The 13,290-nt window shown below is 48.2% G+C and overlaps 1 protein-coding gene across 1 annotated transcript in view; it reads left to right on the top strand.

Annotated features, from left to right (window-relative positions):
• LOC132583968 (receptor-interacting serine/threonine-protein kinase 3-like) overlaps positions 1–11,489 on the top strand; it is a 31,850-nt gene extending 20,361 nt beyond the window's left edge. The window contains exons 11-13 of the mRNA XM_060255725.1: positions 383–462; positions 7,948–8,023; positions 11,386–11,489. Coding sequence (XP_060111708.1) covers positions 383–462; positions 7,948–8,023; positions 11,386–11,489 — 260 coding nt within the window. The remainder of the gene's footprint in view (positions 1–382; positions 463–7,947; positions 8,024–11,385) is intronic.
• Positions 11,490–13,290: the final 1,801 nt, after the last annotated feature.

Below are 13,290 nucleotides of genomic sequence, written 5' to 3'. Positions count from 1 at the left end.
GCACCATTTTTAAATTTTGACCCCCTCAGAAAACATGTAGATCCGGTCCTGCTGAAGGGATCTCTATGGTAAGGAGGAGGAGCCAGACTTGTGGTGCCCAATACAGACGAGGGCCCTTAGAGGGCCCCCCCCTCACTGAGCACTCATCCCCTTCTTGTGAATGTTTGCACACGTTCCCACACAAAGAAACAGAGCACAGCACTTTCATGCTCCTTGAAACAGGTGGAACTCTGCAGAAGTTCGTGAAATGCTGACTTGTCAAACAGTTGACTCTCAAAGGGGAAGTTGATACAAGGGCTGGAGACAGAGAGGCCACTGTGAGAAATTTAACTTTTAAAGGGGAAGCAGTTCATTCTCTTTCTCTTCTTCTTAATTGCAGAAGAGAAGCCACGCCCCCTCTCTGACATGTATCCATTCGGAACATTCCCGCCTTATCACCCCGGAATCTTTCCGTTTCAACAGGTAAGAGAACCAAGAAGCATCCGATAGGGTTGCCAATCCCCAGGTGGGGGCAGGGGATCCCCTGGTCTGGAGGTCCTCCCCCAGCTTCAGGGTCATCAGAAATCGGGAGGAGGGGGATGTCTGCTGGGCACTCCATTATTCCCTATGGAAACCGATTCCCATAGGCTGTAATGGAAAATTTATATGCAGGCATCTGGAACTCTGGGGGAGGGCTGTGTTTGAGGTAGAAGTACCAAATTTTCAGCATAGCACCCAGTGCCTCTCCTTAAAACACCCTCCAAGTTTCAAAATGATTGGACCAGGGGTTCCAATTCTATGAGCCCCCAAAGAAGGCACCCCTATCCTTCATTATTTCCAGTGGAGGGAAGGCATTTAAAAGGAGTGTAGTCCCATTAAATATGATGGTCAGAACTCTCTTTGGAGTTCAATCATGCTTGTCACACCCTTGCTCCTGGCTCCACCTCCAAAGTCTCCTGGCTCCACCCCCAAAGTCCCCATATATTTCTTGAATTGGACTTGATACAGGAGACAGCTGAGGCTGGGAAGCGATTGCAGTGGCAGGTGGAAGGGACTGAAATAGAGTCGAAAGGCAGCTTTCCTTTAATTCCTTATAGCACACTGCCCAAAACACCCAGGCAAAAGTAGCCCCCTCCCAATGAATTCTAGCCTGCCAGGTGCTTGAACCACATACCTGTTTCTATAGTCCTAGGCAGTCAGCAGGTCCAATTCTCAAATAGCACTTTGCATGCCTTTTTTTTGTGTAGGAAAGCCCAGCAGGAGCTCATTTGCATATTAGGTCACACCCCTAACATCACCATTGTTTCACGCAGGGCTTTTTTCTAGGAAAAGCCCAGCAGGAACTCGTTGGCATATTAGACCACACCCCCTAGTATCACCATTGGTTCACACAGGGCTTTTTTGTAGGAAAAGCCCAGCAGGAACTCATTTGCATATTAGGTCACACCCCCTAACATCACCATTGTTTCACACAGGGCTTTTTTGCAGGAAAAGCCCAGAAGGAACTCATTTGCGTATTAGGCCACACCCCCTGACAGCACCATTGTTTCACGCAGGACTTTTTGTAGGAAAAGCCCAGAAGGAACTTATTTGCATATTAGGCCACACCCCCTGACAGCACCATTATTTCACGCGGGACTTTTTGTAGGAAAAGCCCAGAAGGAACTCATTTGCATATTAGGCCACACACCCCAGCAGCACCATTGTTTCACGCAGGGCTTTTTTAGGAATAGCCCAGCAGGAACTCATTTGCATATTAGGCCACACACCCTGATGCGAAGCCAGCCAGAACTGTGTTCCTGCTCAAAAAAAGCCCTGACACTTTGTAATTGTGCAGTGTTCTTGAGTATTTTTGAGTATTCCATGAGCTTTGCACGCAACATGGGAAGGTAGAGTATTATTGTCATCCCCATTTTGAAGATAAGAGGGAGTGGCTTGCTTAAAGCCACCTAGCGACTCTGGAACAGGAGAGATTTGATCCGATTCATAACCACATCTATAATACATGCATTTATCAGGCTCCTGTCTGGCCAGCCGTGGTTTCTTTAGGTTGCGGTTGGTTAGCTTCTGTATTCTCAGGGGCTGTTTTGTTCTTCAGAATCTAATTGAGAGTCCAGAACAGTCTATCTCTTGCCTTTGCATCCAGAGCCTCATGGATATGGACCACATCTGCTTGGACTATCTATATATCTAATTTTGAATCCGCACAATAGGGCCAGACAGATGCAAGAACCCCCCTGGTTTGTCAGAAATTCTCAAATGCACACGCACACAGAAGCTATATGGGCACCTCCGCAGGCACGTAGCAATTTGCAAAAAAAGGGCTGATCAAAATCTTGTGAGATCACAGTCGGTTTTATGGGGTTGCCTAGCAACCCCTAATAAATGGGTACTTCAAGGGAAAAGTTAAGGAGAAGCTGACGGGAGGGTGAGGGAAAGAGGCAGGAGTGCTGGAGGAGGGAGGGAGGGAGGTGAGAACCAGGGAAGATGGAGGAAGCAGCAGCTACGGGAGAGAAAGGAAGAGAAGGTGGTGATAGAGGGAAGAGGGCGAAGGAGGAGATGGGGGCAGGGAGACAAGCAGGGACTGGTGAGGGAAGGGAATCTCCTCTCCCTCTATGAGTTCCTTACAGATCCCACGATTTTATCATATATCTCAATATTATCCCACCCTCCAACCAACGTTCCCAGGATAACCTACAGGGTCCACACAGACCCGACTTTTGTCCTAACAACAATCATTTGAAGTAGTTTAGGCTGAGAGCGAGTGGCTCACATCTCGTGGCTCAGGTTGCCAACCTCCAGGCCGCGGCTGGAGATCTCCTGGAATTGCAACAGGTCTGATAGAATCAGTTCTGTCAGCTGTTCTGGAATGGGGACGGTGTGAAATTATGAAGTGCCTTCCTTCCCCAAACTCTGCCCTCCCCAGACTGTAAGGTTGTCAATCCCCAGGTGGGGACAGGAGATTCCCCTGTTTGGAGACCCTCCCCCCGCTTCAGGGTCATCAGAAAGCAGGGAGGGGGATGTCTGCTTGGCACTCCATTATTCCTTATGGAGACCGATTCCCATAGGGTATAATGCTGAATCAATCTGTGGGTATCTGGGGCACTGGAGGGGCGTTTTTTCAGGTAGAGGCACGGAATTTTCAGCATAGGATCTGATGCCTCTCTTCAAACCATCCTCTAAGTTTCAAAAAGAGAGGGTCCAATTCTATGAGCCCCCAAAGAAGGTGCCCCCATCCTTCATTATTTCCAGTGAAGGGAAGACATTGAAAAGGAGCGCAGTCCCTCTAGATGTGATGGCCAGAACTCCCTTTGCAGTTCAATTGTGCTTGTCACAACCTTGCTACTGGCTCCACCCCAATGTCTCCTGGCTCTACCCTCACAGTCTCCTGGATCCACCCCCAAAGTCCCCAGTTATGTCTTGAATTGGACTTGGCAACCTTACCAGGCTGCAACCCCCCTCCCCCCCCCCCCAAAAAAGCTCCAAGCATTTCCCATCCCAGAGCTGGCAACCTTACAGCTGATTTGGGGTTTAAATTTGATCTCCCGTATCCTAGTCTGACCATCTTTGCTACAGCACAGTGGATCCATTTTGGTTTCTCAGCGCTCACAGGGATTTTCAGAGAATGAGAAGGCCGGCCTTTGCCCCCCGGGAGTTTATGGCTGGCGCAAGGGAGATGACAAACAGAGATGGAGGCAGGGATTAAACGGATTGTCTATGTTGGTTTCAGTGATGTGAACTTCTGCATTTATTGGTATCCCCGAGAACCTGCTTGTCTCCTGTCTGAGACCCAAAGAGCTTACGGCAAACCTTAAATAAACAGTTCATAACAATAAAGCCAGAAAAAGAAAAGATGAGCCAGAAGCTCCACAAAACAGCGCCTGTCTTTGTTACCCTCCAATATAGTTCAGAAGGCTACGAGAGTGGGCGCATTCCTGACCTTCTCAAGAAGGCCAAGCCATAAAATGGGTAGGGGGGCTTAAAGTTAGTTTCAGCGGGGACTTATCTTTCACTCTTCTTCTTTGATCCTACCTTTTGTCCAAGAAACTCAGGTCACCATACATAGTTTTTCTTTCTCCTCAGGAATCCTCATAACAACCCCCTGTGAGGCAGATTAGGCCGCGAGAGAGTGTGTTTGCCTCAAGTTAATCCACCACATTTTTCTGGCACAGTGGGGATTTGAACCTGGGTCCAGCATTGTAAGCACCAAGATTTATACCCGACCCTTCACTCAGAATCTCGGAGCAGTTTACAATCTCCTCCCTTCCCCTCCCCACAACAGACGCCCTGTGAGGCAGGTGGGGCTGAGAGAGCTCTGAGAAAACTGTGACTGACCCAGCTGGCTGCATGTGGAAGAGTGGGGAATCAAACTTGATTCTCCCAGATTAAAGCCTACTGCTTTTAACGACTGTGCCAAATTGGCTCTCGTGACCAATACACACTTCACCAATCAAGGGGTGGCCAGGAAGGAGTAGAAGGCACTGGGAGATGTGGCATCACTTGGGTAACCTGTGAAGTTGTTCCAAGCATTAAAACAAAATAGAGAGCCAGTTTGGTGTAGTGGTTAAGTGTGTGGACTCTTATCTGGGAGAACCGGGTTTGATTCCCCACTCCTCCACTTGCACCTGCTGGAATGGCCTTGGGTCAGCCATAGCTCTGGCAGAGGTTGTCCTTGAAAGGGCAGCTGCTGTGAGAGCCCTCTCAGCCCCACCCACCTCACAGGGTGTCTGTTGTGGGGAGGAAGGTAAAAGAGATTGTGAGCCGCTCTGAGACTCTTCGGAGTGGAGGGCGGGATATAAATCCAATATCTTCTTCTTCTTCCTCCACTTGCACCTGCTGGAATGGCCTTGGGTTAGCCATAGCTCTGGCAGAGGTTGTCCTTGAAAGGGCAGCTGCTGGGAGAGCCCTCTCCAGCCCCACCCACCTCACAGGGTGTCTGTTGTGGGGGAGGAAGGTAAAGGAGATTGTGAGCCGCTCTGAGACTCTTCGGAGTGGAGGGCGGGATATAAATCCAATATCTTCTTCTATCTTCTAAAATAGCATATATGAGGGCCAGTTTTCACATTATAAGGTCCTTGCGTGGGATCAGGCCCAGATTAAGACACCCTGAGGCCATAAACTAACGTTTCAGATGCCCCGTCACAATACCTTCCAGATATCATGTAGTAATTTTTTAGTGGCAGAAAGCACTGTCCAGTAGCAGCTGACTTCTGCCGACCTTGTAGATTTTTCAAGGCTAGAGACATTATTGAGAAGTGGCTTGCCATTGCTTGCCTCTGTGTAGTGACCCTGGACTTCCTTGGTGGTCTCCCATCTAAATACTCACCAGCTTAGCTTGAAGATCTTACAAGGCTGAACTACCCTTGGCCATTCAGGTCAACGTCTCTTGCGTTTAGAGACCCCTCCTAATCAGAGTCCCGTGGTGCAGAGTGTTAAAGTTGCAGTACTGCAGTCGGAGCCCTCTGCTCATGACCTGAGTTCGATCCCCGGCGGAAGCTGGGTTTTCAGGTAGCCGGCTCAAGGTTGACTCAGCCTTCCATCCTTCCGAGGTCGGTAAAACGAGTACCCAGTTTGCTGGGGGGGGGGGGAGTGTAGATGACTGGGGAAGGCAATGGCAAACCACCCTGTAAAAAGTCTACCGTGAAAACATTGTGAAAGCAACGTCACCCCAGAGTCGGAAACGACTGGTGCTTGCACAGGGGACCTTTCCTTTCCTAATCAGAGGCCCTTAGTTGTACTGCTTGTGTATAGATCCAGGATTTTATATTGGGTGTGCAAAGGGAGTTTTGTGTCCCTCAGGTTCAGGCAAACTCACCGTAGCATGTGGGAATAAGCAACTTCAGCCTCTTCCTACAACTATTCTGGAATCCCCATTGGCTCAGCTGGTAATGCCGTGTTATTATGTGGCTATACATCTGTTTGGTTTGGTTTTGCAATGGAGTTGATAGTAGCTTTGCAGAAGTGAAAATGGTGCTGGGCAGGGCTTTTGTGGTAGCAGGAACTCCTTTGCATATTAGGCCACACCCCTTTGATGTAGCCAATCCTTCAAGAGCTTACAGTAGGCCCTGTACGAAGAGCCCTGTAAGCTCTTGGAGGATTGGCTACATCAGAGAGGTGTGGCTTAATATGCAAAGGAATTCCTGCAACAAAAAAAGCTCTGATGCTGGAGAGGAAAGGCTGAGATTGCATTTCCCTTGCACACCATGGTTGCAGCAAGCCAAAAGCAGCTGGCGCGTGCCTGGAAGACACAACTCTCCCATCACCTCTTCTCTTCCCCAGCAGACTTGAGGACTGCATAACGTTAAGACTGGCACTGTGAGTTGGCAATCTCCAGACGGCTGAGCGTGTCTGATGAGAGGAAGGTGTCAATGATAAGACTAATGCTCTTCTTGAGACTATCCACTCAAGAGAGGCTGGTGGGCAGCGGTCCTTCCGCTTGCCTGAAGCCGCCCGAGTTAGCTGTCTTGTACTCTTTGTATGGAACAAGCACAGTGGCTGGTGAGGAAGGGAACGTGCTTTCAAAACCGTTGGTTTCAGATTGTAATGTTGATTGTCGAAGTAGTCTAGGTGTGGGGTGTCAAACTCATTGTTATGAGGGCCGGATCTGACATAAATGAGACCTTGTTGGGAGGGGCCATGTGTGTACCTATTTAAGATTAGGTAACAGAGACGGCAAAAGATGAGATGGCTGTACAGCCATCTCATCTTTTGCCGTCTCTGTTACCTAATCTTACTGTTACTGATGTAACAAACACGGATTTGAGCAGACTTCGGAGGATGGTGGAAGACAGGAGGGCCTGGCATGATTTTATCCATGGGGTCGCAAAGAGTCGGACTCAACGACTGTGCGACTGAACAACAACAAAAAACAGAGATATAAACTTTATAAAGGACACAGACAAACACAATTAAAGATTTTTTAAAAAAACTTTAAAACATTAGCACACATTGGTCTTAAAGGTGCTTTTTATTATTTATTTCTCTCATGGGACCCAGGGAACGGGGCAAAGGAAGTTGTGGCTCCTTCCTTCCTTCCCCAGGGGATGGGGGGGAGCCTCAGCCAATAGAAGAAAGAGAGACTTGGCTCAATAGCTCTGCTGTGCGATTGAGAGAGCCTGGAAAACCAAGATTTGCTATCCTCCCCAAATGAGGGCCTTTTTTTGAGCAGGAACGTACAGGAGCGCAGTTCCGGCTGGCTTGGTGTCAAGGAGTGTGGCCTAGTACGTAAATGAGTTCCTAATGGGCTTTTTCTACAGAAAAGCCCTGTGTGAAACAATGGTGATGTCAGGGGGTGTGGCCTAATATGCAAATGAGTTCATGCTAGGCTTTTTCTACCAAAAAAAGCCCTGCCCAAATGTAATGCCAGGTAGCAGAGATATAAACTTTATGAAGGACACAGACAAACACAATTAAAGATTTTTTAAAACTTTAAATAAAACATGCTTAAAATACTCTTGCAATATTTTGTTTGTTTAAAGTCTCCGATAACTGACACCCATTCCTCTGAATCATTGCAATCTTGTGTATGCTGTTCAGGTGTTGTTCAGTGTGCATCTGTAAGTTGCAACCTACTTTTGATTTATTGACATTCATTATAGAAATCTCATGGCCAATGCTTTGTGCCTAAGACCCAGGGGGAAACGTGAAATGGCTGGGCATTGTGAGCTTTTGTGCCTAAGCTGCTTCATGTGCTGGTCAGCCAATGAAGAAAATAGAGGCTTTGCTCTGTAGCTCCTGTGCGATTGAACAAGCCTGGCAAAGCAAGCTGTGATGCAGAAGGAAGCAAGAGAGAGGGAGAAGGAAGCAGATGACAGTGAATTGCTCGGGGGCCTGATAGGAGCCCTCCAGGGGCCTGATCTGGCCCTCGGGCCACATGTTTGACACCCCCGATCTAGGTGGTTCTCATGATCTGTGTCGTGTTCTCTCTTTCTCCCTCCCTCTCTATTTCAGTCATCCTTCCACAGCCAGTACCCTACTGAAGCTGGATTCTTTACCAGGGATCAGTCCCTCCTGCCCTACTTCAATCAAGTCTCTCCGTGTGGAAGTGAGTCCCCACTGGTGGAAAGGGCTGTTAAGTGATTGCTGATTGTGGGGTTTTCAAGGCAAGGGATGTTCAGAGGTGGTGTGCCACTGCTTCCTTCCGCATGGTGACTTCGGGCTTCTTTGGTGAACATATGAAGCCGCCTTATACTGAATCAGACCCTCAGTCCATCAAAGTCAGTATTGTCTTCTCAGACTGGCAGCAGCTCTCCAGGGTCTCAAGCTGAGGTTTTTCACACCTATTTGCCTGGACCCTTTTTTGGAGATGCCAGGGATTGAACCTGGGTCCTTCTGCTTCCCAAGCAGATGCTCTACCACTGAGCCACCGTCCCTCACCTGACTGGCAGCGGCTCTCCAGGGTCTCAAGCTGAGGTTTTTCACACCTATTTGCCTGGACCCTTTTTTGGAGATGCCAGGGATTGAACCTGGGTCCTTCTGCTTCCCAAGCAGATGCTCTACCACTGAGCCACCGTCCCTCACCTGACTGGCAGCGGCTCTCCAGGGTCTCAAGCTGAGCTTTTTCACACCTATTTGCCTGGACCCTTTTTAGTTGGAGATGCCAGGGATTGAACCTGGGACCTTCTGCTTCCCAAGCAGATGCTCTACCACTGAGCCACCATCCCTCCTCGAATGGTGGTCTCTCATCCGAGTAGTAACTAGAGCTGATCTTTCCTAGCTTCTGAAATCTGATGAGACCTGGCTAGTCTGGGCCATCCAGATCAAGGCGTTGAGTTCCTAGTACAGACCCAACCAGTGGTGATCAAGAACAATTTGGTGTGATGATGTTTGAGACCAAGCTGCTCCATCCACAGGGCTTTTTTTTTGTAGCAGGAGCTCCTTTGCCTATTAGGCCACACCCCACTGATGTAGCCAATCCTCCACAAGCTTACAGGGCTCTTAGTACAGGGCCTACTGTAAGCTGCAGGAGGATTGGCTACATCAGGGGTGCGTGGCCTAATAAGCAAAGGAATTCCTGCTACAAGAAGAACCCTGTCCATCCACATTCATGCGCCACATCAAGCACCAAAAATCTTGGTATTGAACTACAGAGGAACATGTGGTCCTAGATATCCACTAAAACATGCACTGGAGGGCAATACAGATGAGTACAGTGGTGAATACGGAGTTAACTGTGGGTCTCATCCTATTTTCCTGATCAAAAATGACCTCTCTCTGTCTGCTTGAAGCTCCAGGAGACAGATGAATAAACTTGACATAATAGGGTATTTCTCTTTTTTTCCTGTTGAAGCTTAAAATATCTCAGAGGCGAACATTTCAATTTGGGAAAGAGCATGAGTGAGATTCACTTACTCTTACCCAGCACCACAGCCCTGATTGGAATGGGTGGGGGTGGACACACAGGTGTTTTCTAGGTCCTGATTAAACATTCAGAGTTGCAGTCACAAAACTCCCACCTTCCCATGTACTTTGACTCTTAGCCTAGTTTGCACATGTAGGAGAAAGAGGCGAAAGACTTCCAAGGTGGTAGAATTGGGGCTTTTTTTTTAAAAGCTGGAACTCCTTTGCGTATTAGGCCACACCCCTCTGATGTAGCCAATCCTCCAAGAGCTTACAGTAGGCCCTGTAAGAAGAGCCCTGTAGGCTCTTGGAGGATTGGCTACATCAGAGGGGTGTGGCCTAATATGCAAAGGAGTTTCTGTTTTAAAAAAACCCTGGCTAGAATGAATTGTGCCCTTTCAGAAAGGAGGTGGAAAACCACGGGGGATCATCTTTTGAACTGCTCCCTAATGCTAACCCCACTTCCCACCTCCAATGGGGGGGGGGGGGAACCAACAAAGAAAAGAGGTAGACTCTCTTTCCTAGTTTTCAAAATGTCGAACCGCAGGTTTACAAGGTAAAAGACAAATCAATAAATGATGACTGAGGGGTGACATGACTGAGGTTTACAAGTTTGTGCATGGGATAGAGAAGGCAGAGAAGGAAGTCCTTTTCTCCCCTTCGCACAATACAAGAACTCGTGGACACTTAATGAAACGGCTGAGCAGCAGGCTAGAACAGATAAAAGGAAGTACTACTTCATCCAAAGACACGTGGAATTCACTGCCACGGGGGGTAGTGGTGGCCAGCAATGTTCCCTCTAAGCCGGGGAGTCCTGTGAGCAGAAATTCTACTTTGTGAGCTGCTAGTATTAAAGATGTGAGCCACTGCATAATTTTAGTTTGCTCTGGGGCCATTTTTCGTGAGTGAAGACAAAAAAATGTGTGAGCCAGAGGTTAAAAAACTGTGAGGTGGCTCACACTAACTCAGCTTAGAGGGAACACTGGTGGCCAGAAGCATAGACAGCTTCAAGAGGAAACTGGATGAACATATGGAGCAGAGGTTCATCCGTGGCTATTACTTACCGAGGTATAGATGGGGCAGTGATGCTCCGTATCCTTGGTGCTTGGGGGGCAACAGTGGGAGAGCTTCTGGAGTTCTGGCTCCGCTGGTGGACACCTGCATTTTGGCCACTTTGTGACGCAGAGTGTTGGACTGGATGGGCCATTGGCCTGATCCCGCATGACTTCTCTTATGTTCTTATGCAACATTGAAATATAGCATGGGGAATTAAAACCCATCTCCGTAATGGCTTGAAGGTACTACAGAAGGAATGTCCGCTAATGGAAGGGTGTTGATATTTGCCAGTCTTCCGCCCTCACACAGCAAACCACTGACTCCCCCCTTTAGAAGTATTCTGGGGGAGAGGCATCTCCAGAAGCAGTATTTCAGAGAGATGCTTCAGGTTCCAGAGTAATGGGAAAGGCAAGATCAGGGCTTTTTTTGTAGCAGGAACTCCTTTGCATATTAGGCTGCACTCCCCTGATGCAGCTGTTCCTCCTGGAGCTTACAGGACTCTTCTTACAGGGCCTACTGTAAGCTCTTGGAGGATTGGCTACATCAGGGGTGTGTGGCCTAATATGCAAAGGAGTTCCTGCTACAAAAAAAAGCATTGGTCAAAATACTTCCTTTCTGCTGGTAGAAATACCCAGGGCTTTTTTTGTAGCAGGAACTCCTTTGCATATTAGGCCACACCCCCTGATGCAGCCAATCCTCCAAGAGCTAACAGTAGGCCCTGTAAGCTCTTAGAGGATTGGCTACATCAGTGGGGTGTGGCCTAATATGCAAAGGAGTTCCTGCTACAAAAAATGGCCCTGGAAATACCTTTTGTTGGCAGAAATTATTGCCAGATCTGGCCCAACATTCCTAGTCTTGCTAAATGAATTTAACACCTGTTGCGAGGGTGACTGCAACTCAAAGAAACAGACTATTGTTGTAACTCTTTCCTCTTTGTCAGAAGACCTGTCTTTTTCGCCACTTGGGGACTGAACTGAATTTCTTCTTTTCTCCCCTCTCTTGTATCCCCAGGTGGTGGAATCCATATCTCCGGCCATGATATTTCAGGGATCCAAATTGGATCTTATAATTCGATGTCCTTCGATCCTGGAAACAGCCTCAGGAAGAAAAAATAATCTGTCTGTCTGTGGACATCCCTTGGCTCAAAAGCATTCGTAGCTCTTGTCTGCAAGGGGACTGTTTGTCACCTGTGCATTACCTGTAAGAACACTGGAGCAGTTTTACAAGATCAGACCTGGGCTTCCTGGCCATCTAAATACAGCTGGTTGCTCTGAAGAAGAGATGTGACCCAATGGAATTTTGTCACCATAATACATACACAAAGTTGCCTTATCCCAAATGAGACCATTGTTCCATCACGCTCACTATTGTCTGCAGCTCTCCAGGGTCTCAGGCAGAGGCCTTTCAGATCGCCTACTGCCTGGTCCTTTTAACTGGAGATGCCAGGGATTGAACCTGACACCATCTGTATGCCAAGTCGATGCTCTACCATTGGCCACGGCTCCTTGTGTATCACGAATCATCCAGCAAGCAGTCTTATTGGATCAGACTTCTGGTTTCCTCTTGCCCAGTAGCTGACAGTAGCCATTCACAGAAGCGTCAGAGCAAAATGAACTGGGAAATAGAATTGTGCCATCGTTTCATGGCGCTTGTGGGCTGGAGTCTGTGGGAGAGGGGGCAAGGAAAGTGAAAGCAGAGTCTATACCCGCTTTTCCCACCATCCAGATCCCTACATCGTCATAGGCACTGTCTTTAATTAGGATTCTATGTCCGGGTTTTGGAGCAGAGAAGTTAGCACTTCGTTCAAGCAGCACTGAATCCCTCGCCTTCCTTTATTATTACGCTCCTGTGACCCAAAGGTCTTGAGCAAAGTCAATACAGATACAAGATAAAATACGAAGCGGTAAACATTGAAATACAGCATGGCAAATTAAAATCCATCTCTTAAAGAAACCACAAGAATTTGGCAACGGAATGTGTGTTTTTTAAAAAAAATTCTGTAGGCAAAAAAGAGGTGAGATTTAAGAACATAAGAGAGAAACTGTTGGATCTGGCTGATAGCCCATCTAGTCCAACAGTCTGGGTCACACAATGGCCAAAACCCAAGTGCCATCAGGAGGTCCACCAGCAGGCCCAGAAGTCCAGAAGCCCTCCCACTGGCGCCCCCCAAGCACCGGTACAGAGCATTACTGCCCCAGACATAGTGTGCCATCTATATGTTATGGCTAATAGCCACTGCTGGGCCTCTGCTCCATATATTTATCCAATCCTGACATGTAGCTGATATTTTCTGAGGAAGGATGTAATCCAAACGTCTCTTGAGTGATATCCATCCACCACAGAAAAAGGTGAGGTGATCTATGGTCTCACTTATTCCAGATGCACAGCAGCCATAGCAGTCAGAATGCAGAATTTAGCGAAGGGCCCTTAAACTCTGCAGTGTCAGGGCATTCAGGCCGTTTTCCCACTGAGCTTACCTCGGAGCGACGTCCCTCTTCACCGTGCAGCGTCTGCGCGGATTTCCCACCAACTGCTCCGAGGAACCAGGAAGTTCCTGACCTTTTGCGTCGCAAATGTAAACCGCCAAAAACCAGTTTACATTTGCGACGCAAAAGCCGCGGCTCTTCCGGGTTCTGCGGAGCAGTTGGTGCGAAATCCGCGCAGACGCTGCGCGGTGAAGAGGGACGTCGCTCCGGGGTAAGCCCTGTGCGAAAACGCCCTCAGTCTTCCTAACTTGAAAACACACCTACGGCTAGGGGATGTAAGGAGATACAGGAGAAGACAGATAAGGGGGGAGGGTTACACCCAGGATTTTTTTCTTTTTTGGAGAAAAAGCCCTGCAGGAATTCATTTGCGTATTAGGCCACACCCCCTGTCACCAAGCCAGTTGGAACGATGTGTCCCTGCTCAAAAAAA

Source organism: Heteronotia binoei, chromosome 15 (assembly GCF_032191835.1).
Source record: "Heteronotia binoei isolate CCM8104 ecotype False Entrance Well chromosome 15, APGP_CSIRO_Hbin_v1, whole genome shotgun sequence".
Taxonomy (NCBI): domain Eukaryota; kingdom Metazoa; phylum Chordata; class Lepidosauria; order Squamata; family Gekkonidae; genus Heteronotia; species Heteronotia binoei.
This window is presented reverse-complemented; position numbering and strand designations above follow the sequence as displayed.